The following is a 26,792-nucleotide window of genomic DNA, read 5'->3' as shown; positions in this document are numbered from 1 at the left end:
AAAGCACAGTTGGTTGGAATCAGTGCACCTTTTTATCTTCCCTCATCAAAGCAGAGTAACTGTTGCAGAGCAGGAAGCCTCCTCCAGAGTGGAGGGGAAGGGGATGATTTAAATGCAAACGTGGGCCAACACACTTTGAGGAATAAAGATCCAAGTAGGCAGAATCTACTGTGGTCATTACAAGGTGGGTTAAATGGAGAAACCACTAAAACAAGTGAATCTAGCGGGATTAGGGAGAGAGACCATTTCCTTTAGCACAAGCCAAGTGTGTTAAGAAAATAAAACAATTATGCTTCAGAATAGGACTATTTCTGGTGAAAAGAAGCACACCTTAAATTGAGCTTATACCCAACTGTTTTCTTTCCTTTTAGATGGGTGAAGGAGTTTTGTGTTACTTGTTTGATTCAGCTGTTTCTACACTCTTCCACAGTATTTTGGATCACTTTCTCCATGCACTGAACCCTTTGGGACTTTGTAGCTGCATTTTGTGCCCAGTTGTCTCAGTAACTGCTCAGGATGCAGGGTGAAATGGGGCCCATTGCTCCAGAGTGTTCACCACAAAGGACTGGGATAATTTGCACTGTTGTTTGCTTTTATAAAGTAACCAGCTAAATGATTTGGTGTCTTATTTTAATAAGGTTGTGAGAAGGAGGAATTCAAGGCGTACACAGGCAGAGGAATAATCTGAACAGGTACATGCCTTCTTTGGGTTGGTTTAATGTGGCTGAACCTGTTCATGAAACAGATATTCCCTTTTGAGAGATGACTAAAAAAAGAGTGGCCTGGAGTCTGTTGTCCTTTGATGAAGGAGCTAAATGACTTGCAAGGACCCTGTGAGCCCATCTTCACACATATTTGTGGTGAAAAGAGTACCCCATTGAACTCAGTGAAAGGTAATCAAATGACACTGTTTTTATTTAAGCAGCAAAATAGGGAGCTAGGATTGGAAGATTTATGCTCAAGTTCTACAATCCAGTGCCATTAGTTATTGAGCAGTTAGAAGCACAGACCCACAGGCTGCACATAACACTGATTGCTTTTGATAGAAATAAAGAATATCTTGCTGTTACCATTGAGCCTTTAAACTGACTTCTAGCTAATGACCCAAATAATCTTTACTTGAAATTGTGTAATTGAGATCGAAGGCTGTCTGGGGCTTCTAGCTGGGACACGAATTCCACATCCATGAGCTTTTGAGTGTGGTCGTTGAGCTGAAATGGAGAAGGTTAAAACTCTCATTTTCATTACCCAACTCCCCTCATCTCCCAATACAAATGTGACATTTCAATTTTACACAGTCCAACTCTTCTTAAATCATCTGTATAAAAACTTGAGATCTTGATTGATGATGGATGAGCTATTGTCTCCTAAAGCACCCAGTTCTCATTACCCTTTAAGACAGAGCTTATTAATGATGGACCTGAAGTGCTTTCCCAGTGGGTCATCAGCAGTCAACTATTCAGAGAGATCAAAAGACTTTGTTTGGCATGAAATTTCCAGACCAAAGCTGTTTTTGGATAATGCATTCAGCATCTTGGGTGAAATACGAGAGTATTTTGGGAGTGCTACAGTGTGAGACAACAGATACCCATCACCTGGGTGCTGATAGTGAAGATGCAGCACTGTCACCCTGCAAAGGTGCTTCAGCTCTGATGAGGCTGACCTTGGTATCATTAAGGTATCATCAGCATGTGTTATAAAATACGTGTGTACAGGGTATACCTGTATGTGGTGTAGTATAAAGGACAGCTGTTTCCTTAGCAGTCAATCAGCTTGGAAGGTGTAAGATATCTTCTGGTTTGGTTTTGGAGTGGTTACAGTGGACAAGCCCAACAGTTTTTCCTAATTAACTCCCTCCCCCCTCTCTGCCCACTTCAGAGCTAGTTCTTTTCCCTCTCACTGTGCCTTCTTCCAGTTCATCATGCCAGCTGGCTTCATAGCACCAGAGAAGAGCTTTTAATTTGCAACCTTAAATAGCAATAGCCCTTTTATAACCAGTTTTATACCGATTTTAGAAACAGATTCTACAGCTAAATAGATGTTTACAGCCCCCATTGCATATAAACACAAACGAATAACTTTTACTTCAGGGTACATTGCAGAATGTGAACATGTTTTGCCAATATAATCCACATTAGAAGTTAGATAACAGACCATGAGGGATTACACTGTACACAAGAAAAAGTCAGCTGAAGAAAATGCCCTTTTAACAGATGGAAGAAGGAAAGTGGTTTCCATCTTGGATCTAAGCAGACACCACCCTTGCAGAACCAGTGTCCCTTTGCCTTATTTAGTGATCTTAAGCTTTGGTAGCTGATAAAGTGTTTTCACTGACTACAATCAAACTGATCCCAAGCCCCTCTTCGAACTTGACAGACTGAGTATAAATTGTGTGACATACCTATTTGTGTTCCCTGGCACTTTGTGGACAGTGGGAGATGCTTGTGTTTTTGGGTAGCAAGAGACTGTACGTTTCCATTTCTCCTGTTTTATTGTATGGTAGGTTACCCAAGTTCTGTGGGAATGGTTCATAAGGCTAATGAAAGTAAGAAAATAGCAGCTGTAACAAATAATATGCTTCTGATTTAGCTTTCTGAATCAATAACCCTTTAAGAGAATTTTAAAAATATGGAGATGTAAGTTCCCCACAATCATTTGACAGCAATAAGCAAAATGACAGGAGTCAGTGGGAAGTGCATTTGCTGATTTATTTTCGTATAACTTTGTTTACAGAATTATACTGCTTTTAAGCCAGTATAGCAGCTCTAATAAGGACGATCATAAGATTTTGCATTCCCTTCAGAATCAAATGGAGAAGACCTTGGTGCTGCTTCTTTGCTCAGGGCACCAGTGCAGCCCTGGAGCCGAAATGAGAGATAATGGTACTCTAAAGTGTGGCCATTGGTACCTTATAGGAAGGCATGCAAAGTTGTCTGACACCTTTAGGAACTTTTTTCCCACTGAAAGCTGGTGGGTCCTGTGCTTGAAAATGCCCTTTTGTAACTCTGTGTCCCTGAGCAATGAAGAAACCCAAAAGTGACACTTGCTGCCAGTGCAGGACTGACGGTGTTTCAGGCAGCAGTTGGTAGAGCCCAGTGTTCTGCCTGCTGTCCCAGGCAGGAGGGTTGTTTTGGAACTAGTGATTTTCCAGTGTCACAAAAAATTGTTTTAGAGGACAAAAATACTCTCCCCAGAAGGTATTTAAAATGTATTTCACTGTGAGCAGTCCTTTTTAGTGCTTCTTAGGCAGGAAGAGGCTTCTTCGCAAAATTCACTTCAGGACTTTTTGTTCTCTCTCCTTCTCCAGCCTCGGAAAAAGTTCACTAAAGAGGTACCTCAGGTGTTGCACACAGGAGAAGAAACCTCTTTCTGCCTGGCTTCCTTTGCTAGCTCTCCTGTGCAGGCGGAGATCCTTCCTTTCTTCTCTTGTTCATTGAGTAACTTTATCTCTCACTTTCAGGGCTGTAAATTAAAATGAGATGATGACTTTATGATGATGAGTTCATTATACAGTAACTCTATTGTATATTGATTACATTTGTGCTTCATTTGCTTAACATGTAACAGGGTTTATTAGGTCTTCCCAGGCATTGTTCTTGCTAAAAGAGGGCAGAGAAGTGCAAAATGCATTTGAGTTGAAGTCACTGAAGCCAATGCATCTGTGCTGATTTACACACACTGAGGAGTCAGCATAAAGAAAATTAGGATAGCAGGCTGGAACGGGAGGGTAGAATGGAAATGAGTCTGGATCCCAGAGAGCAGGACGAGTCAAGCACAAGTACTTTAAAAATCCTACTAAACTTTGAACTCAGGATTACTTAGTATCCACAAGAGCCCACCTTTGATATTGTTACTCGGGTTTCTTAGTGCCTCAGCACATGAATAGACCTGGAAACTTTAATCCCGTCCCCTGTGAAAAATGGTACAGTGCAAGGCAAATGGAGGTACTGCATCACATTTTTGGGAAAGAGCAGCAAGAACAACACTTATTATTCAGTGATGTGGCAAGGCAGAGCATTTTCTGTGTTTACTTCTAGTAAATCACAGTGAAAGCTGTCAGCTTCCCTTAAAGTACAGGGGGAACACTTTCTGGTTGACTTTTGTGCTGAAAAGTCTTTCTCCACAAATTGAAACTATTAGAATTACTTTCAGATTGAGGTCCTGCCTACTGTAAAAGAATGCATCAAAGTTACTAGCAGAAAGAAAACTTTGATAGTTACTGTCATGAGTGAATGCTCTGAAACCCAGAAATGATGCCAGCTTAGATGTACCAATTGATAGAGGAACCATGTGGAATCGTGTGCAAGTATTTAAGAAGCTACAAACACAGATTTTACAGATCTTCATGGCTTGTTAGATGTTATTTTTCATCAAAATCTAGGCCATAATAGATTAGCTAATCCAGTATAGCTGGAATAACAGAGAAAGCATCACTAGTCATGTTTTCAAGTGTTCTCTAAGTCCCACCTTTTCCCCAGAGCAGAATTGCTGACAGATGCTGTATGTTTTTTCAGGGATCATAAGAATATCATACAGACAGATCATTGCTATATCTCTAATCCAGATTCCTTTCTGTATGAGATTATTATTGTTGTTTTCATTTTAAGACCCTTTTCAATGAAAAGCCAAGCTTTTAAACCAGAGGTTTCTAAGAAATACTAATACTGTTTAATATGGTGGAAAGATGTATTTACAGATGACCCTTTATTTAATACATTCTTTGTTCAGGCTGCCTCCTCTACATGCTGTGGCCTGTAAGCCCCAAAATTTAAAAAAAAAAATAAATTAAATGCAGTATTCCTTCCTTGTTGTTTGTTAACATTAGCATTCCCACTACAGCTTTTAAAGGTTTTCCTGGGAGATGAGGGCTATCAGATGACCTTAGTCATTGCTACCCTAGTCAGGAATTATTCTTAATGTCTCTGTGAGCAGTGTGACACTCCTGGCTGTATAGCACCACTTAATGTCATTCTAAGGTGTCATTAGTAACTAACCTTCAACATTTCTTTGCTGAGGCTTGAATCTGTGACTAAGCGGTGCCAAAGGTTTTAGCTGCATAACTCCTGTTAGTTTTAATGAAAGTCACGTGGATTGTCCTCTGCTTTGTAAATGGGAGAGCCGGGTTAAGTAGAGAAATTGTGAATTTCAAAGAGTTTAGAGGGTAAAAAGCCAAGATATTGCTTCAGAGGAAACCCTGATGCTACAACCAACAACTGTAAGATCATTTTCATGTTGAGATTTGACAAATCAAGTCTTTAGAGACAGGGTAACAAAGCATTTTTTTAAACAAATTCATATAAACACAAATTTAAAAAAAAAACCCAAACAACCAAACAACAAAACACACAAAACCCCACAATGCAAAAAACCCCTCAAAGTTTCTATCTGCTCAGAAGCCATCTCCCTTCAACATAAAGCTTCCAGCAAGGCACCTCAATGGCAGTTTTGGGTCATAGTATTGAGGTGTGGATCATTGCTACTGTGTATTTGGGTATTTTGGATAAAGCAGCACAGGCTTTTCATTAAATATGCTTTTCCAGACATTGTGATGACTGGACCCTTCTCTTGTACTGTGGGTTCAGTGGAGGACATTATTATAAGTTGTAAGCATTTCTGTATATTTATTAAATACAGTATAGTGTGGTTGATTACTCATTTTTTTAAAGCGATTTGAGTGTTAAAGGTTATTTTACCCACAAAAAACAGAACTGTTCCATACATGATCACACTGGAACAACAGGTAAGCCCAGTTTAGCAACTGTATGACTTGTCTTCATCAGGTTTCTTTTGCATGTAAATAAAGGGTTCCTCTTTACAAATACTCTAAGCTACTTGCCCTCTAGTTTTTAGAGTATTAAGTGAGATTACAGTTAGAATTTTTTGCATTTAAATTTCACGTCCTCTCTCTCCAGCACACAGAGCAGCAATAGATTCGATCAGCTGACTGTCTAAAGCCTTACAAGTATCTTCTCTTGTTCTTTTATGCAGAAATACTGAATGGAGGGGTGTATGTTGGCCAGAACAAATTCCTTTGCTTCGCAGACACCATTCACTGGCAGGATATTGTGCGTAACCCCTGGGCCTCCAACTTCACCTTGGTTCCAACGAATGGCAGCTCAGGATGTAAGTACTCCTTTTATTCTTGACATTGTGATCTGCTCAGCATGAAACAGTATGGCCACAAGTTTTCCCTGATCCTCTGTTACAGAGAATTGTGTTTATAAATTTTCCCTTCATTGTTCCCTGCATTCTTCTATGTTTGTACACGGCTTGGAGGACCACTTAGTCTCATCTTAAAAACACTGTATCTGTAGAGAGTATTTGTGAACATCATAGGTCTTCTGAACTTTCTCTCATCTACTTCCTCTCTTCTGCATATTCTTTTTTTCTCTGTATTGCTAAAGCCACTGTGCTGCTGTGGAAGCACAGATGTTATTGTTTGCTTTGCATTTGTTCCTGCTGCTCAGGCTGGTCCTTGAATTGCAATGGTCTGTCTATGGCATGATAACTAGCTGCTGGAGTAAGCAGCTTGCTGGTACAAGCTCATCAATATTTTGACTTCAGATGAGAAATGAACCGCAAAGAAATAGTTATCCTGTTGTCTTGTGTGTATATCCCTGAAGAAAGAGAGAGAATTTGGAAAGGCTGTGGTGCTCTTCACAATATAGCCAATAAGTCTCTGGCTTTATTACATTCTCTTTATTTTAGTGCTTTCGATTCCAAACATGAAATATCTGTGTACTTTGATTAATTTGTTTGATCTGTTTATCTATTTCCCTTCCCTAGAGTTATTCACCTTCAGTAGTATTTTGATGATTCTTATGATTCTTGCAGCAATGCTGAATTCTAGTGAACGGTGGTGACAGTGATACAGAGCATTTAAGTAAAATGTTCTGTAATGTAGTAAAGTGCATTCAGAATGAATACCGTGCTATTAAACAGTACCCTCAGGATGTATCAACATTGAAATTCAGATATAGGCTAGGAAGAAGTTTATATCAGATGTCAGAAGTGACACCACAGCAGACATATTGTTCTGAGCATTTCCAATATAGGAGCATTCTGGATTGTTTACCATATGAGAAGGTGTCCCTCAAGGATGTTTAAATGATTGGTTGCCTCTTTAGCTTTCACTACAGCCAAGGAAAAGCTTGATTGTATGTTGGGAACTCATGAAAAATAAAAAAGGTTGAGAGACTGGGCAAAGACCATTAGACGAGTCCCCATAATTTCAAAGCAGCAATGTGTTTTTAGCCAGGTGATCTGTGTTGTAACAGATTTTATATAAGGCTGACTTGCTTTTGTATATCTTACCTGATACCCTCAAAACCAGAGCACAGCTACTTGAGATAAGGCTTCCTCCAGGAGCCTGCCAAACTGCACTGCTCCTTGATGTTCCAGCTTGGGATCTGAGGCTCATCTTGTCTGCCTTCTGGCTGGAAACTTGACACATTTGTAAATGCAGCCAGCTATCTTATTTGCATGTTAAAAAACCCTCATCACTGGTGATGATCAGTTCTAGGCAGAATTGATAAAACCTTTGAAGGTGAGGGGATGCCTGTATCCTTTTATGAGTCATTACTTCAAGGAAAATACTCAGTTCTTACTTGTTTGTTCTGTTCTTGGGTTTTCTTTTAACCTTTGCCAGTTCTTCAAGACAAATGCTTCTGCGACACCGAGGTAATAAGCTCTTTTAAAAAAAGCAACCAACATCAATGCTACCTTCTTGAGCTAATGAAAGTTTCACTGGTGACTCCAGAGGAACCAGAACTGAGTACTTTTGGAATCACACCCTGAAAACAAAGAAGGCAAATATTAGCTCCCAAGGATGTATGTACCCAAGTTCAGTTTTCTTCAAACATTTTTTGATTCCTTTTGAGTTGTTTTCAGACACAGGGAAGGAGCAATTCATACTTTACCATTTGTGCTTGATCAGCATGATAAACAGCATTATGTCAGTGATGATTGAAAGCTGCATCCCAAGGCAACTTTAGTAAGATAGCCACCCATATTTTTCCTTACTTGGGATGAAGTGGTGCACAGTTGGACTATATTTAATTTAGTAAACATAAGTCTCCTCCAAGAAACTGGATTCCATCTCAATATTACTCATGAGTCCTGTGAAATTTGATTAAATTAGCTAATCCAAACCATTTCTGTCTTCATAGCTTATGTAAGTGAAAATCTAAACCCCAGTATACAGAAAGCCAACCAATGGCTAAAATGGTTTAACAAGGCTTTGGGAAACAAAGAACCCACAATCTAAAATAGCCTATAATTGAATACCTGTCTGGGGGGGGGTGCACATGTGTTTTAGGCACACATATACAACTTGGAGAAATGAACATTGAATTATAACCTTAGAATGGAAATCAGTTTAGAATATAATTAAATGAGGTATATACTTCTCAATTTTGGCTCATATGTCAACTTTTCATAATCTGCTAGGCAGTGTGGGTGCTTGCTGTGCCCAGCCTTGCTAGTTTTCACTTTTTCACATTAAAATCAATGCTGCAAATGATGCCCACTGTGTAACAGTCTTTGGTTCCTTTCTGCATAGACTGTGACTCATGCTGTGATCCAGTATGTGTATGTATTTACTGTTTGAATCTCAGGTGTCTCCTATCCAGTGCAAATCTTGGTTAAGTCTCTGGATCTCCTCCCTGGGGTACCATTTCTGGTTTCATTTCCATCTGAGGGGCCATTTCCGACATTTGAATGTGGATAGGGAGGGGGAAACTCCAGCACCAGGGGTTTCCTCAGCCTGCGGGACTTTCCATGTCAGAATATTTTGAAAAGAATTTGTGGGTTTTACTTCTTATCTATAAGCCTTTACAGGAGAGGCTACATCAATCTGGCAATGTGAACCAACCAAACCTGCTACGTGAAGCTCAGCAAAGTCCATCCTAGTAGTAATTTAGGAAAGTCTGTGGAAGTGTGTGAGCATGGTAAGCCTTGTGCCTTGTGATTCTTGTGTGGTAGTGTGTGGTCATGTAAGGCATGGCACATCATGTGCCATGTTTAGCCATGACTGGCAGGACCTCAGGAGTAGCTTATGCTCTGGGAATTGTTAGGGCTGTTTCATTGAGACCACCTCAGTAGTGGTCCCTGGCAGAGAGTATTTCTGTGGACAAAGGCTGCAAACTGCCATGAATGTCAGAATCAGGTACTTCATTGTTCCAGCAGGTCCGACAGCCTAAAATGCAGTTTATTATTTTGGCATCACTGGCATCAGTAGCAGACATAAAATCTCCTCTAAAGTGTCTGTGTATCCAAAAGAGCAAAGGCCCAACTTTGGAGGAGAGCCCACCACTTGCTGGGTTTTGGGCAATGCCAGAGTGGCTCCAGCAGGATGATACAAGTGCAGTGTCACACTATGGGCACCTGTGCTTCACAGTGTGTGTCACTCCGGGCACAGCCACCATCCTTGTGAGGGAGCTGACAGGGCAAGCTGCTGGTGCTGCTCACCTCCCCAGCCAGCCAGAAAAGCTGGTAATGGTCCAACTTCAGGGATAATTTCACTTGCAACCCTCCCTGCTGCTCCAAGGCAATCAACAGAGGAGGAAGACAGAAGGGCAGAGTGAAAGGAAGATGCTTTGAAGGGAAATCAGTCCCCTGCCTCTGTGCCTATTTCACAGCTTGGATCTGCCAACTCTGGCAACCTTCTTCATTTACATCAGTGCTAGACAGGAGAGAAGATGGCTGGTGAACTCTAGGAATAAAGCTCTTCTGATTCCCTTCTTTGCAGGCTTTCATTGTCACATCAGTGTTAAGAAGCCAGTTGAAAAGGCCGTGGCATCTTAAACGCTGACAGAAATACTGGAGATGTGAATTCTAAGAGCTGCTTCTCCTTTTTTTCTGTTTCTTTAGCCTAAAATGCATTCTACCCATTGCTTCAAGTTCTGATCACATGAAAGCAGGAAAGCTCATGTTAGAGGCCTTTGAATGACATGGTGTTGCTGTTAGGATGCACAGAGCTGGTGGCTGCCAGCAGTGCAGCTGCAGTGGAATAAACAAACCTTGTACCAGGGACCACACATGTTCCAGCTTTCTGAGGACAGATCCTCTGTGCCTGGCATTTCGACTCACATGCTGAAATACAACTAGTATTTACTGTTTGCAGAGCCTTCCCATACTGGTATCTTGTAACTGAAGCTTTTGGAATTAATTGTAATTTGAAAGCAGCCTTCTCTCCCATCCACCTGAATTCGGCACTGTCAGCCTGGGGTTTTTAAGCTGGGCACCTTGCAGTGGGAGTATCAAAAGCACTTAACTCTCTAAGGAATAAAATTCTCCCTTTAGGTTTATGTCACTGAAATTGTTTCTGCAATGTTCAAAATTGTTTTCTCTCCTTCCAAAAATCATCCATGAATTCAAGCATTAGCTAAGCATGCTAAAGCCATGCTTTGCAAGAGCATATTCCCCTGTTAGCACATCCACTTGTTGGATTTAGTCCCTTAACTGAAGAACCAGAGCTAGAAACGCAAGGTGCAACTCCCAGTGATGGTGCAAGAAATAAAGCAGGAAATCAGGATTAGACTTCTCATCTAAAATGCCTCTAGATTAGTAGGCAACTGCTCTCTGACCAGCTGTTGGGAGAGTCCAGTGAAAACCTGGCTGCTTTGATTGGTGCCTTCAATGTTCTCCATGTTTTTGTTGTTAGCAGGAACTGGCCAAGCCCCAACTTGTGCCAGGTGAGCTCTTTTGCAGGATTTGACAAAGACAAAATCAGAATTTTCAGAGGAACTTTGCTTGAAGGCTCTGTTTCACAGAAAAACTTGTAAGGTTTGAATTGTTGTGTTGAGGTCACTTGCATAGCCAATAGCAAATGTTCAAATCAGTCAATAATGCATTTAAAAATACCGAATCTATATGGATACATGTTCATGATGGAGCTGGTAACTGTTTGGATAATAAAGATTAAAAAATTACTTTCCATTTCCAAGTTTAAAACAAATAAAAAAGCTGCTTTTCAAGGAATTATTCAAGAAAAATGCAAGACTGCGTGTTGGCATATGCTTGGAGTTGTGCAAACTAAATTCTATGAAAATTAAACCCATTTTAAAGTATTCTCCTGAACTGAAGTTTCTGCTCAGACTCTGAAATGAGATCTGTGGAAAAAATTCCCTTGATTGATCTGGCTTTTCAACTGAGCCCCTGTCAGCTGAGGAAAAAAGCTGGAATTTTTTGGCAATATACTTTTTTGGACAGAACAGCTTCAGTTACTCGCTCTTCATAATGTAGTACTCCTCAGTCATTGCTTTGTATCTAATTGCACCTGGTAATGTAAAAACATCCAAGTTCTGATCTGTGCAGAAGTACTGCTGCAGTGTTACATGATACACAGGGGAGAAAAACCTTGATCTTCAGTGATGTGCCTGTGATTCAATAAATCCCACGATGTATTCCAGGGAAACACCACTTTAAAACTTCACTCCATTTTACCTATTGATTCATAGATTTTTCAAGGGCAAAAGAAGCCTTGAAACATCATCAGCACTGATTTCCTGTATGTGGAGGCCCTGAAGTACCATCAACTTGCCTGTCATTGAGCTCAGTAACTTCCCCAACCGCAGCTTATCTTCTAACCCAGCTTTGAGTTTCAGCAGCAGTTCCAGCCCCAGTGAGGCTGGAGCTCCTGCAGCTGTGGGATGGGTGAGCACAAGGCTTTGGTCCTCTGCACACTATCCTGGCGCTGCTCCGAAGATTTGCAGAAGTGCAGCTGTCCCTCAAGAAGCTGGTTACTTCCTAGTATTAAAAGGAATAATACCAGCTTTATCTCTAATTCTCTGTTACCTTTAGCTCTAATTGGAACACAGTTTTAAATTGCAGATGTTGTTCCATCTTACGCTTCCTCCAGCTGACTCAAAGAGCTCTCATAGCCAGCATTTTCTCCCTGCAGAAATGGCATGTACCATGTAATCAGCTCACCTTCTGATCTTCTTCCATAAGCTAAGCAGGTAGGGGCTCTCATATCTCTCTCGGTGAGGAATTTCTTTCCAGCCCCAGAATAATTTTAGTTGCTTGTCAATGTAAACTATGTGTATTTTTCTATTTTCTTTTAGAAGGCAAAAACCTGAGTGAGTATAGCATTTTATTACAGATTTAACCAATATCCCATAGAAATAAAAATTGTAGCCTTTGTGTTTCAGCTTCACACAACAGCAAGACTGCCTGGTGTTCAGGCAGTTCTGAAATCTGTGTGATTTAGAAACTCCCTTTTCCCCCCACAAAATGTAACCTGTGTGTTCTGTTTTGAAATATGCAATCCTGTGTTTGGCTGTATAAAAGCCATTTGATGTGAGTGACTCCAGCTTACCCACCAGCTTGGCTCACTCTCTGATACTGGCTGCTCTTTACTGTAATTTGCTGGGATTTCACTCTTTCTGTCATCTGTACATTTTATTGCCTGGGATTTTCTAATAATTTCTAAACCTTTGGCTGGAATATTAAGAAGCATCAGTCCCTGAGGAACCACACCCCAATTGTATTATAATTGCTCATTTACAGCTACTTTTGGAGGGCCTCCAATTAGCTGGCTCTTAATGCATTTTTCATGTGTTTTATTAATATTGAAACATAGAGACAAATCTAATTAAATGTTTACCGTTTAGCCAGTGCTCTGTATTTTAATTAAAGGAGCAGAAAATGGACTTGCCAGCTGCACAGCTTCTTATGAAGTCAGCTCTCTGTTCTCCTGGTGCAGGCAATCCAGACTGTCATTGATCTTACCTGGGTGCAGGTGTGTTTGGAAGCATTACAGCTCAGTTTGACATACTTATCCCTGTCTGGTATGTATGTGGTTGATGTGAGCCTGTGCTGGCTCTGTATTCCTTTTTCTGGTTTTTTCTCTTTCTTCATTTTCTGTGTTACACTGTGTTTGTGAGTTGCTTTATTCAGGTTAAGCTGCTGCCCCATCAGCCCTGATAACTGAGTGTTTGCTGGGCTGTGTTCTGCTGCAAGTTTTCCACATGCTAGCAAAAGGGGTAATAGAGTTTCTAGAAAGATACTTCTTTGAAATATTGCAGAAATGGGAATAATTTGGTAGAAACTTAGTTTAGTAGAAATATCTCTTTATGTCACATTAGTTTAAGGCCAGAAGCTGCTTACATTTTTTAAACCAGTATAGAAGTAAATCAGCTACATGGATATATGTACATCCTTTTCAGCACACATTGTATATTCTCATACTGCGTTTCACAAAAAGTATGAGTTGATATTTCCATAGGATTCTGTACAGGTGATAAGAGTGATAAGCTTTATATTCTCCCTGGGGTGTTAACAGTCTCTGTTTGGAGTTGCTGGCAAGGAATGTAGGTGACTTTGTGTACAGCCATTTATTGCAGCTACAGAACAAGGTCTGACAGGTGGCCAGCCCCTTGATTTAATGTTCAGTAGTGACCTTGTAATTCTTCACAGAGCACATAACTCATTTTTTTGTACCAGTAGTTGCAATATTAGAAAAGAATCGTTTTATTTACACATAGTGACTTATCTGGAAATTTATACTCAGGTCAAACCATTGGGTATTTAACTCTGAAGTAATTATGTGATAGCTATGAAGCATAGGCATTCCTCAGATCCTTGCAGTCTCTCCCAAAAGTACCAACCTTCCACCAGTTCTCAGGTACACTGTGCCTAAACTGTCTGAAATGATACACATGTGCACACCAGTGTTTCCAGCTGGACCACCCAAAACAGAGTCCTGCATAGGACCAGCCCTGCTAACATCAGGAAGCCACACTGGTGACATGGGGAGTCTTGGATCAGAGCAGGAGGGATGATGGAGTCCTTTCCCTCAGGTGTAAAAAGCCACTGGTTAGTAAAGATTGAGGAGAGATGAATGCAGTGGAAATACAAGGAAAGCTTTTATTCAGACCAATAGATGCTACTGCAACAGGAGACAGTTACATTTAAATCACAATCTACACCCTAGGCCTCAGTAGCAGGACACAGGCAAGACAACCACATTTTCTCCAGTTACTTCTCCGAGGTATTTTGTGTTGTTTCAAAGCATTTTGTGTTTTTTCAAGGATTTTGCTCTGCAGGAGGCCGGAGTAACAGCAGTATATTTATGTATGCTGGCAAAAAGAAAAGAGGGAAGTGACTAATTCATGCTTAAAGCCACCTTTCAGAATAACTAGTGTATCATTTTTGGTGTACATCTAAATTGGAAACTACCTACGGAGAAAACGGCACTGCAGAAAGCGTACCCTGAAGACATTTGTTATTTCAGAGTTTGTTAAATTATAGCCTTTCGTTGAGGTTATTGCTTGAAGTTCAATTAACATTTTAAATGCATGTTTGGAGACCAGCAAACAGAGCTTCAGCAGATAGGTGGTCTCTGTACAGAAGGCGTTCCCTGCCACCGGTGTCACCGCGGCAAAGCCAGAAGGAGAAGCTGTTCTTTTTGATAAAAAGCCACAAATACCTAAAACGTTTTATGAAAGCTCCTGCCATGTGACACACACTTCATGGGCTTACAGCACTGCGCTTTAGCGGCAGTTAGGGTTCCAGGGATATCTCGGTTGGAAAAAAAATTTATATCACAGCTGAATATAGACAACCAGAAAGTCTCACAACTGCATTTTGTTCAGCCTACATGGAGGTTGCTTTTCCTTCTCTTAAGAAATCTGTGCTCAGGACAGAATTTATTTATTTACCTGGAATTGAAAGACAAATACAGTAACAGAAAAAATTGATTTTAAAGAACCGTTTTGCCAAGCGTATGTACCTGAAGATGGAGGAATCAGTGAAATCCAGTGGGTACGATGAACTTGTTTTGCATCAGAATGGCAAGCTGAACTGCTTGAAGTTGCCTGTAATGTTTTTCCTCAACTCAGAACAGTGTGTTTTGAATAAAGGGAATCAGTTTAGCTTTCTAATAATACCTTCAGCCAGCATTTTCAGAAGGGATTTTTCATTTGGTGACTGCCCTTGAAACAGATTTGAAAAGCAAGCAGACATGGCATTTAATGGATATACACCTCTAACAGTTGAGTAACTGAATAAAAAGTAGGTAACAAATGCAAATAGGAATAAATAATGCTGTGAGGGACAGAACTCCTTAGGCTGCCAGAGCCTAGTGCAGGGACCTAGCAAGGTAACTGCTACAAAGGTGGGGATCTTTAGGAGTTGTGGATACAAAAAGGAGGGCACTGAGAAAGCCAGCATTAACAGTTTCTGAAGAACCTCTGGCATGGGCATCTCTTGGCACTGAAAATTATATTTTGGGTAAAGATAAACAAAAAATCCCCAACTGCAAAACCAACTCCATCTCTGACAAAGTTCTGATCTCTTTTACTGAGTATCTTCCTTCCTTATTATTAGCAGTTGCAGGGTGAAAGTCACCCAGCAAGTGGCACAGGTTTCCATGCTGATGTATAAAAATATTACAAAGTGGCACTATGTCTGCAGCTACAGAATTTAAGTAGGCCTCCACGTAGTAGTGTGCCACAACTGTTGGTAAATGCTTATCTTTTAATGGCAACCTGTGTGTGTATAATGTATTACTGTAAACCACCTGTTTATAAGCAGATTGGTGTTTAAGCAGTGTACTGCACAAGGGAGAAGCTTTCAGGTTAAATTAAAGCATCCCTTTTCATTACAAGCAACTTTATCACAAACACCAGTGTTTCTTGAAAGTAGGAAATAAACCTGAAATACTGGGAATATTTAAAATAGTCTAATTGAATGGTAATTGTCAGATTTGTAGTGAGTGGGTGGGTGGGTGGGTGCAACTGGTCTTTCACAGCAAGCTTCAGCTGCTCTAGCGAGCTGCCTTTAAAGAGCTGCTTAGGGAAAGGGAAAGGAAAGAAAGAGTGTAAAATCAGCTGCCTAATTGTGTCTACTGGATCTCGAAGCTGCTGTGTGCCTCCCACCCTGTTGAAGCTTCTGTTGTTTGATCTGCACGATGCAAGTCCCAGCCACCCGTCAGAGTGGGCTTAGTTGGTGCTGCTGCACAAAGGTAGGTGTATCACAGGGGGTGGGTGCAGTGTTGGGACTACCCAGCTGCAACTGGTCTTTCACAGCAAGCTCCAGCTGCTCTAGCGAGCTGCCTTTAAAGAGCTGCTTAGGGAAAGGGAAAGGAAAGAAAGAGTGTAAAATCAGCTGCCTAATTGTGTCTACTGGATCTCGAAGCTGCTGTGTGCCTCCCACCCTGTTGAAGCTTCTGTTGTTTGATCTGCACGATGCAAGTCCCAGCCACCCGTCAGAGTGGGCTTAGTTGGTGCTGCTGCACAAAGGTAGGTGTATCACAGGGGGTGGGTGCAGTGTTGGGACTACCCAGCTGGCTTCTCCCAACAATCTCTTCTTTCTTGCATCAAACACAAAACCACTCCAAGCCTTTGTTGCTATTGTATCTGTATTTTTATAATGATTTTGTTACACATGCCTATTTTTGCAGAAATCCTCAGCCCTGTCACTAAAGTTCCTGTCCTGTGGACAGCCTGGCCGAAGGTCTCTGGCCCCTGGTCTGCTCAAACCCAGGGCAGCTTCAGGGTCTTCTTTCTGATCCCTTCACACATTCTGCATGGAGAAGGACCTTGCTGGGTCTTCATATGGAGCTTAGTGACTGGAAAAGAAATTTCTGTCTGCTAAACAATGTGTAGGAAGTAGTAAAGCAAAAAACAGGAGTGTATTTAATGCTCTTGCTGTGTCTCACGTGTGCCTGTGTTTAGGATCTCCACATTCTTATCTCCTTGGGCAGGTGTTCAAAGGAGCTTCCCATCTCAACAGTTTCTTTCTGGTCCTCTTGTAGGAGCTTGTAATTTACCTTCAAAAACTCATAAAAGCCATCATCAGTGAAATGTTCTGGCATAGGGGAAATGCTGGAAATATTTGCAGAGTAAAATACTTAATTCAGGGTTTTCACATTGTTATATATGAATTGCTACTTATTGTAGTGGGTTGACCCTGGCTGGACAGCAGGTACTCACTACAGCTGCTCTCTCACTTCTCTCTGCAACTGGACAGAGGAGAGAAAAAACAGTTAAGAGTTAAGATGTGGGAGAGGTCACTTACTGATCACCATCACGCGCAAAACAGACTCAAACTGGGGATATTAATTGAATTTATTACTAACAGGGTCAGAGTGAGAAGTAAAATGATCTTAAAAACACCTTCCCTCTGCCCCTCCTTCCTTCCATGTTCTCCCTCCAGCAGTGCAGGGGGATGGGGAATGGGGGTTACGGTCAGTTGTTGTTTCTGCCACAGCTCAGAGAGAGGAGTCATTCCCCTGCTCCCATGGGGTCCCTCCCACGGGAGACAGTCCTTGATGGACCTCTCCAGCGTGAGTCCATTGCTTGGACAGCAGTTCTTCCTAAACTGCTGTCCCATGGGTCACTCCTCCATGGAGTGCAGTCCTTCAGGAATGAGCTGTACCAGCATGGGTCCCCCATAGGGGCCACAAGTCCTACCTGGGAAAAACCTGCTCCAGCGTGGGCTTCCCTCTCCATGGGCTGCAGGTCTCCAGCAGGACCCCACTCCATCTTGGGCCTCCCATGAGGTCACAGCCTCCTTCAGATATCCATCTGCTCCAGCACGGGCTCCCCCATGGGCTGCAGGTGGGTCTCTGCACCCCAATGGTCCTCCATGGGCTGCAGGGGGGTCTCTGCACCCCGATGCTCCCCCATGGGCTGCAGGGGGGTCTCTGCACCCCAATGCTCCCCCATGGGCTGCAGGGGCACAGCTGCCCCATCATGGTCTGCACCACGGGCTGCAGGGGCCACAGCTCCGGCACCTGGAGCACCTCCTGCCCCTCCTTCTGCACTGACCTTGGTGTCTATCTTGTTGTTCCCATGTTCTCACTCCACTCTTCCCTGGTTGGAATTTTTCACTGCGCCACAACCGGTGCTGTTATTTAAGAACAACTGTTCTTAATTATGTTGTCACAGAGGCGTTACTGTCACTCCTAATTGGCTCGGCCTTGGCCAGTGGCAAGAGGCCTGTCCTGGATCCAGCTGGCATTGGCTCAACAAGACAGGGGAAGCTTCTGGCAGCTTCTAACCAAAGCCACCCCTGTAGCCCCCCCTGCTACCAAAACCTAACCACAGAAACCCACTACACTTATAAAAACAACTTCACATCAAATTCATCATATTACACCTACGTGATAGTCAGATAATGTCCACCTCTGAGCAGATCTCTGATAACTGAATATTATCCGGGAAATTGCAGTGTGAAATTTGTTTGTATGATTATTTTAGTTGAATATTTGTGTATAGCAAAGACTTAATCTAAATATTAGCGTATATGCCCAGGCATTATTTTCCAACAGAGAAAGGGCTTCTGTGGTCCAAGTATTTTGTAATAATCAGTTTTGTTTCAAATAGCCAAAGATATATTTTGAATAGGCCCATTATGATTCTTATTCCAACTTTCCCTAAAACTGGAGTCCAGATTTCATGGGAATGGAGAATTCCTCTCTACTATCTCCATCTAATTGAGTCAAAAGTCGGTGAAAACATTGGCACTCCTAAATACACCCAGCCAGACTCTAGGAATACTACATGGCATCAAGAAAGAGTAAAATGAATTTTAAAAGCCACTTAAATTTCAACTTCTCATTTCCTTTCTTTGAGGTTATTACTTTGTTTAAAAAATGAAAACTGTATGCCTCTCTGTTTGAACTTTATTACTGCTTTGGCTGCATTACAGGAACATTATAACAGGACATTATTTTGACTTATGTGGTTTAGACAGACTTGATCTGTTTGACAGTGGAGGAGTTGCTATTAAACAAGCACAAGAACACCCCCAGCTATAGCATTTAGTTTTCAGTGTGTCTTCAAGTTTGTTGAAAGCCTCCTTTGAAAATATTCTCTAACAGTGCAGGAATTTTTCTCTCAGCATTGCACATTATGTCCAAAAAAGCAACCTGTACCTGCATCCCTCGGTTCTCAGCCAAGTTATCCATCAGACAATAAGTGCTGCTGCTCCTAGGGACAGGTACCTGGCTCAAGATTTATTCCAGGCACTGCTGTGGGTGCCCATTTGATCACTGTGGTCAGTAGGAGTTGTTCCTGTTGACTTTTTTATATCGGTTTTGATTTCACCCGTTGTCACACCAAACAGAAACCCCAGCTGCTGTGAGCCAGAGTGAAAAGTGCCAGAGCAGTGTCCTTGGGGCAAGGAAGGATGTGGGTGTCAGCATTAGGCATTGCAGTAACTACTGCTTAGCTAGGAAATGTAGGCATTGCCAGACATCCCCATGCAAGGGGTAATACTGAGATGAATGCAAAGGCATAGAGCATGGTGGGGTTTTTTCTCTATCTGCTGGAATCTGCAGAGCCTTCCCCTCACAGACCTGTCTTCTACTTGCACTCAAATTTCCTCAGTCAGAAGGACTTTTTTCCCCTTTTATGCAACACATTAGAAGCTCTTGAGTTCTCCAGGATGTGGGGGAGCAGGGTTGAGTTTTCTACCTTGCATCAAGGCATTCCAATCTGTATGTCCTGTCTCCCACTTCCCTGTGGAAACTGCCCCAAGTTGATCTGAGCTGGGATTTTTTTCTACTTCTGTTGACATTCTGAGTATTAAGTAATCATCAGGTTAAATACAAAAATAGTCCTAGGGGTGCACTGATGCACAGCTCTCCAGTGAACACAGCCACTGTGCTGTGGGGCAAGAACCCAAGAATGGTTGCCTGCTGTGTCCAGCTCTCTCCCTTCAGGGCAGATGAGCTTCCTGTGTCATCAGAAGAGCTGTCTTCAGAAGGGATGGCTGCTCTGTGCTTTCCCCTTCCAGACAACAGCCTACAGACTGTTTCTTGGGTTGCTGACCTGGGAGGAGAGAGTCTTCATTGCAGCAAGCAAAGGAGAAAGTGGGATGCATAACCCTGCTTCCTAAGCGAGAGTTAACATACAGATGGTGGGATATCACCTTCTCCTTCTGCTCAGAGGAAAGGGAAAACGAGTTAACCCTGTATGTTGAAGGGGTCCAGGGTTGTGATTTGTGTACTTTGAGGATGGTCCATGTGAGGGAGGGTGTTCCATTTTGAGCCCAGTGTAAATCCCTGTTAGGCAGAGCCCAGGATGCTCTGCTGCTCAGGAACAGAGGCCCTGCTGTAGTGCGTGAGGATGGGCACTTAGCTATGGCTTACTGGAGGGGAGTATAATTTTTTAACAATAATGATTACAAGGAAAGATTCCTGAGGGCTTGTTGTTCTGGAGGAGCCTGCCAAGCAGCAGGTATGACTTGACCTATCGTTTTAGTCTTCCGGCTGTGTCTCCCCATTTGCTCAGGATCCCTGTGTGCATGTTCAGGAAGGCATTTCATGCTGATTGGAACTAATTCACCATCACAGTGGGGGGAATTCACTTACATTCCTCTGTGCTAACAGCTATAAGCAGTGATAATTAATAGCTCCTAATTGCTTAATCAGTGTAAAATTTTAGACTGTGTCATAGCTGAAGGTTTTTATTTTGTGTGGATGACTAAACCCCCAATTAATGCATCGAGTCACACAGCCTTAGCAGTGCTGTCTGTTCCAGACAGAGAAAAATAACCAGTGTCTTCATTACCCCCCTCAAGTCCCTTTCTATAGTCATTACTGTGGCCTGAAGACATTTTTCTGTAGCAGCTGCAGTAATGTTACAGTGAGCTTCCTATCAGCTCAGAGCTGTCAGCGATAGATATGAATCCACCAGCCCGAGCCCATTCAATGCTGCTGACATGCTCTTCTTGACTTTCCATTTATTCCTTTACCTCTGGTGGCCAATCTCTCTTAAAATCAAAACTGTCTGCCACCAGCGTATCCAGCAATACTCTGTAATTTCACAGTTCTCAACAGATGCCTGGTCCCTGTGCACACACAAGGGTTGTCTCCATCCCACATTACTCAAGGAAATGCATCCCTCTCTGGTATTCCGTTTTTGTTTTCTTCAGTGCTGGTTCAGTTTTATCTCTGTTCCCTCTCCCTTGCACTATCCCCGTATCTCTTTCCGTGCCTATCTTTCAGGGCATATCTCTTGGATTATTTTCATTTCCCAGACCTATTTCCCATGCCAGTTTCTTTTCAGTTGCCTGTGCCTGAGTCCCTCTCCATTTATGTGCATCTCTTTTCTTATCTACGGAGGAAGATGAGGGCAAGATAGAGGAGTTGAATGGCAGAGTTGAAAGTCCCTGTTGGAAGTGATTGTTAGCAAGAGTTTGCTTTCGCTGTTTCTGGGCCCCAGTGATCCCTGAACACTGGATGCATCCGTTAGGGGTGGGCACGAGGAAACTTTGACTTATGGTGAATGGATGGATCCATAGAAGGTGCTGTGCTTTTCCACAGTGTAAGTGCTTATTTGATGTGAATTTTAAATGCTATGTGAGTTTTCCCTGCAAAGGGATCCCGTTAATATTTGCGCAGGATATCTCTATTGGGCAAGAGACTTCAGGATGGAAGCAAAGATAAAGAGAGGAGAGAGAAAGGTCAGTTACAGTGCTGCCATTTACCACAATAAAAGTAACAATATCAGTGAGGGCGCAGCTTGTTAAAGAAAAGCCTGAATTTTATGGGACTAATACTATGTTGGAAAACTGGTTGGTGATACATCCCGAGGTGGATTCATCTGACATGAGTGAAAGCCACAGAGTTTGTTAGCAGTAGAGAAATTGGCCCTTTGATTTCTGTATCCCATAATGTTTCTACACAGAGGAAGAAAAAATAAGCACTAGATATTTCTATAAAACATTTTCTTCTTTTACAGTAAGTTTTACTTTCTCTTGCGACATGTGTCTCTCCTGCCATAAGGTAAAGAAATCCTGAGAAGTGTGAGACTCTGTTAGGTAATTAACTTTCAAATCAATAGGAGAGATCTGAAGGCTAGCACAGGGCAGGTAGGAAATGCAAAATGAATTTTACCTAACAAAGAAGTGTGAATGAATGAATGTGACAACGGGAATAGTTGGACAAGGACAGGGAAAGCATTACAGCCTGATAAAGACAGAACAATCCATCACAACAATAGTATCTTTAATTCCTGTTAATGCTATGCTGCAGTGTTTAAATTATATTTTGATTTTGTCATCTATTCATAGATAGAACTAAGGAGTTTAGCTGCCTAGAAAAACAACATGCAAGTGTATTTAAACTGTCTGTCCTACCTAAGCAATGCAAAGAATAGCCTGGGACTCTTACCAGTGTATACTTGGAATTTCTTGGACCTTGAGGCTGGTTATGTCTAGAAACATCTCCAACAGCTCTAGTGTTTTTACAGGTGTGAATTTTTTAGGTGAAGGATGAGTTTATAAGGAGCTTACAGAAGCTAATAAATGATTTATAGGTGTTTTTTTTAGCTAATCAATTATTTTAGACTATTAGGTTAGTAAAGAGGCTACTTCTCTACAATGGCTTGTAACCATCTCAGCAACTTTGTTTTGGCTGTGTTTATTTGCACTTCAGTAGCCATGTGTTGCTGATGCTAACATTGATTAATGATTTATTAACCTCATAGAAACCATCTGTAAATGCAAGCTTTGTGCAAAGTGGGACCATTTCTTCTCTTTTTTCTGCTTTCTTTCTCCTACCAAGAGAGGTCTGCTCGAGGCAGCTGGTATAGCTGGGGGGGAAGGAGCAGTGTTTCTTCTCTGTATGACACTGAGCTTAGAGCAAAGAGGAGGAATTCATTTTTCTTATCTTGTCAGTAACTTAATCCTTTGCAGTTTTATTGTTCCTGAAATAATAAAGTCAGTCTGGAGTCAAAGGAAAGCCCTTCTCAATTCACAGGAAAGCACAAGGGTGAAGTAACCTTGGTCTTTCCCAGGCTAGTGAGCAAACATTTTCTGCTGGTGACTTTCCCTGGCTGGGGAAGCAGAAGCATCTCCCACAAATAAAACTCTATCCTGGAAATTACTACAATGATGCTCTGCACCAGAGTCTGTAATGAAGATCTGTTGCAGTAGTTTTGGCCAAGGGAAGACAAGCCCAGGAGAGGAAACATTGGTTTCTGTGTGCAATTTGCCAAAGCAAAATTAATTCTCTCGTTCCAGTGGGAATCTACTCTTTCCTAACTTAGATTTCATAACAAAACCTGTAAAATCTATGAAAGCCTCTAAACTGTTATTGTGCATGCAAAACAATGCTACTATTCAGGAGCAGAAATCTACTCTAGCATCCCATCTCTAACCAGGGCAGGAGATTTTTCTAGGTTCTCTCCTTCCTTATCTCACTTGGAAAAGACAGTTTTTCCCTTATGTGCCTTCACTAACATGCAAGAATTGAGTGAATGGACCAAGGTAGTGCCTGGCAGATTTTTTTTTTTTTCAAATTCCAGCTAATTTTTGAATTCCTGTTTGATTGTAAATGGAGCCCACAGGTGAGTTGTTGCAGATGAACTGTTTTACTGTTGCTAAGAGTTCCTAGATTCTCCCAATTGCCACCAGAACCAGCAGAGGAAATCACAGGAAGGAGTTCTACCCTCTTTACTCTCTACTACATCAAAAGAAAAGGAAGAACACTTCTGCAGTTTTACTGTTTGCCATTTCTTTTAGCTCTTTCTGGTGTATGTTCACAGAATCACAGAATATGCTGAGTTGGAAGGGACCCCCAAGGGTCATCAAGTCCAACTCTTAGCCCTGCACAGGGCCAGTCCCGAGAGTCACACCCTGTGCCTGAGAGTGTCATCCAAATGCTTCTTGAACTCTGTCAGACTTGGTGCTGTGACCACCTCCCTGGGGAGCCTCTTCCTGTGCCCAACCACCCTCTGGGGGAAGAACTTCTTTCCAATATCCAACCTAAACCTCCCCTGACACAACTTCTGGCCATTCCCTCGGGTTCTGTACTGGTCACCACAGAGCAGAGATCAGTGCCTGCCCCTCCTCTTCCCCTCACAAGGAAGTTGTAACTGCAGTGAGGTCTCCCCTCAGTCTCCTCTTCTCCAGCTGAACAGACCAAGTGCCCTCAGTCGCTCCTCACATGGCTTCCCCTCAAGGCCCATCACCATCTTCGTTGCCCTCCTTTGGATGCTCTCTAATGGCTCAACATCTTTTTTATATTTCAGTGCCCAGAAGTGCCACAATATTCCAGGTGAGGCTGCCCCAGGTCAGAGCAGAGCAGGACAATCCCCTCCCTCGACCGACTGGCGATGCTTTGCCTGATGCCCCCCAGGGCATGGTTGGCCCTCCTGGCTGCCAGGGCACTGCTGACTCAGGGCCAACTGGCCATTGACCAGGACCCCCAGGTCCCTTCCTTGGCACTGCTTTCCAGCACCTCGTTCCCCAGTCTGTCCATACATCTGGGATTGTCCCATCCCTGATGCAGAATCCGGCCCTTCCCCTTGTTGAACTTCCCATGGTTGGTGATTGCCCAGCCCTCTAATTTGTTGAGGTCTCTCTGCAGGGCCTCCCTGCCTTCGAGGGAGTCAACAGCTCCTCCCAGTTTTGTGTCATCTGCAAACTTGCTCAGTGTCCCTTCCAGTCCTGCGTCCAAGTCATTTGTGAGATGCTGAAGAGCACAGGGCCCAAGATGGAGCCCTGCAGAACCCCACAGGGACAGGTGGCCAGTCTGATGTCACCCCAGTCACTATTACCCTCTGTGCTCGACCTGTGAGCCAATTGCTCACCCACCACATGATGTGTTTATCCAGCTCTGGGCTGGACATTTTGTGCAGAAGGATCCTGTGAGAGTCACTACTGAAAGCTTTACTGAAACCTCAAAAGATTACATCAACTGGCTTCCTGTGATCAGCTAGGTGGGTTACCTTGTCAGAGAAGGAAATCAGGTTTGATATGCAGGACTTTCATGAAGCCTTACTGGCTGTGACTGATGACAGTGTTGTCTTTCAGGTGTTTTTCAACACTTCCCAGAATAATCTTCTCCATAACTTTACCAGGCACTGACAGACCTGTAGTTTCCAGGGTCCTCCTTCTTGCCCTTCTTGAAAATCAGACCAATGTTTGCCAGCTTCCAGTCAGCTGGGACCTCTCTGGATTCCCAAGACTGCTCAAAAATCATTGTGAGAGCTTTTGTGATGAAGCAGCTCTTTGAGGATTGAAGAATCCCATCAGGCCCCCTAGATTTGTAGGGATCCAGCTTGAGCAGCAGATTCTGCATCAGATCAGGGAAGTGGTCAGAGCACCAAGCCTGACAGAGTTCAAGAAGCATTTGGATGATATTCTCAGGCACAAGGCATGAGGGCTGGTCCTGTGCAGGGCTAAGAGTTGGAGTTGATGATCCTTGTGGGTCCCTTCCAACCCAGCATAATCTGTTGCAGGGATTTAAAATATTTTAGACACAAGGAATAACAGGAATAATTTATTTTATGCCACAAATGGTTTCGTGATTATTTTATCTCAATTCTGTTGGCTCACTACAATCTCAAAATCTAAAGAAATACATGCAGGAATATCTGTGAGAAGTAGTATAATTCCTTCAAGGGCCTTGTCAATCTTAGGGCCAATACATTTATTATCGTTTAAGCCTGACATATAAATCTAATTGTGAGACCTGCTCCTCACACAAATGCTTGTTATGCTCCTGACTGCTTATGTTGACTTCCATGGGACTATTTCTGTCTTAGATTTGCAGAGCTGATTTTAATGGGTAGCAATCTGTCCTTATTACAGTGGGAAAACCAGGTGGAATACTGAGGGATGTGAGAGCAGAATCTGAACCAGTTCATACTGAGAGCAAAGGAAGTTATTTTTCTTTTTTAAACAACCAAACCAATACAGTCACATTATTTGGAGGGAGTTTGGGTTTTATTTTTAATTTTCAGTATATTTGACCTTCAAAAGGACACATAACAATTGAATTCAGAGGTGTGCTGACTACAAGCTCAGCTCCTCATTGTGTCTGTACAGCTGAGAAAAGTGAAAACAATGAAACAGACACTTTGAGTTCCCAGTGAGAAAAAGGGAAACTGGCAGCCTTTTCTTGCTTTATTGTTAAATATCTCTATTTAAATGCAAATCATCATCTGACACTGCCAAACAAAGTCATGTACCAGGCAGCAGGCATGCAAGTTAAAAAAAAAAATTGAAATTATATTTTGAAGATGCTGAATTGCTTTTATTTCCAGGAGGGATAGAGGTAGCTGAATAAATTTTTGGTTGTGTACCGAGTATCAGCTCAGCACCCAGGAGCTTCAAATATGAAGATTTGTATTTTAAGTGTAGCTTTGACAGAAGTGTGGGCACACTCTCTAGTTAGGGATCACCTAGAGGGATGTCGTGTTTCTTCTGTGTTATCCCACAACACATATTACAGTGGAAAGTCCAGTGCATACAGTAGGTTTTGGAAGGGAGTGGAATCCAGGGACAGAAAGGGGAAGAAGCAGCCAAACTGCTGCCTTACCCTGCCTCAGGAATGTGTGGTTACAAGTGATCAGTGCAGTGCTTTATGCTGTATCTAGCTGCAAGACTTCTGGCTTTATCCCTAAACTCCAGACCCCTGAAGCTAGAGGGGCATGAGACTGGATTGCAGGGAAGGATCGGGCATAAAACAGGGTCTTTCAGCAGGATACTCTGTTGTCTGTGGGTAGTGACTCCTCCCGAGCTGTCCCCAGCAGGGGTGCTCTGGCTCAGATGGAGACCAAGCACAGAGTGAGGGCTGTACCTTTTCTCTGTCCCGTTCTTGTTGATCAGGAATAGCTAGTTTATAAAACCCACTTCCTGGAGGTCATTTCTATTCTGTTGAGCAAGCACCAAAATGAACTAACAACCTGTATCTTATCAAACCTCATCTGTTAAAATTCTTCCTTTAATTTGCTGTTTACCTCACCTTCTTTTTAAACTTCCATTCTTATAAATTAATGTGGATGTATTTGCTTTCTGCGCAGGGTTCCAGTAGTCTCTTAATAATCATA

General features: G+C 42.4%; 1 protein-coding gene across 2 annotated transcripts in view; it reads left to right on the top strand.

Annotated features, from left to right (window-relative positions):
• Window positions 1-26,792, top strand: part of ERBB4 (erb-b2 receptor tyrosine kinase 4) — a 370,853-nt gene that overhangs the window by 163,998 nt on the left and 180,063 nt on the right. For both annotated transcript variants that reach the window (XM_018071745.3, XM_018071743.3), the window contains exon 3: window positions 5,989-6,123. In XM_018071745.3, coding sequence (XP_017927234.1) covers window positions 5,989-6,123 — 135 coding nt within the window. The remainder of the gene's footprint in view (window positions 1-5,988; window positions 6,124-26,792) is intronic.

Source organism: Manacus vitellinus, unplaced genomic scaffold (genome assembly GCF_001715985.3).
Source record: "Manacus vitellinus isolate BGI_N305 unplaced genomic scaffold, ASM171598v3 scaffold_20_pilon, whole genome shotgun sequence".
Classification (NCBI taxonomy): Eukaryota; Metazoa; Chordata; class Aves; order Passeriformes; family Pipridae; genus Manacus; species Manacus vitellinus.
The sequence above is the reverse complement of the archived record's forward strand: the minus strand, read 5'-3'. Positions and strand labels throughout refer to the sequence as shown.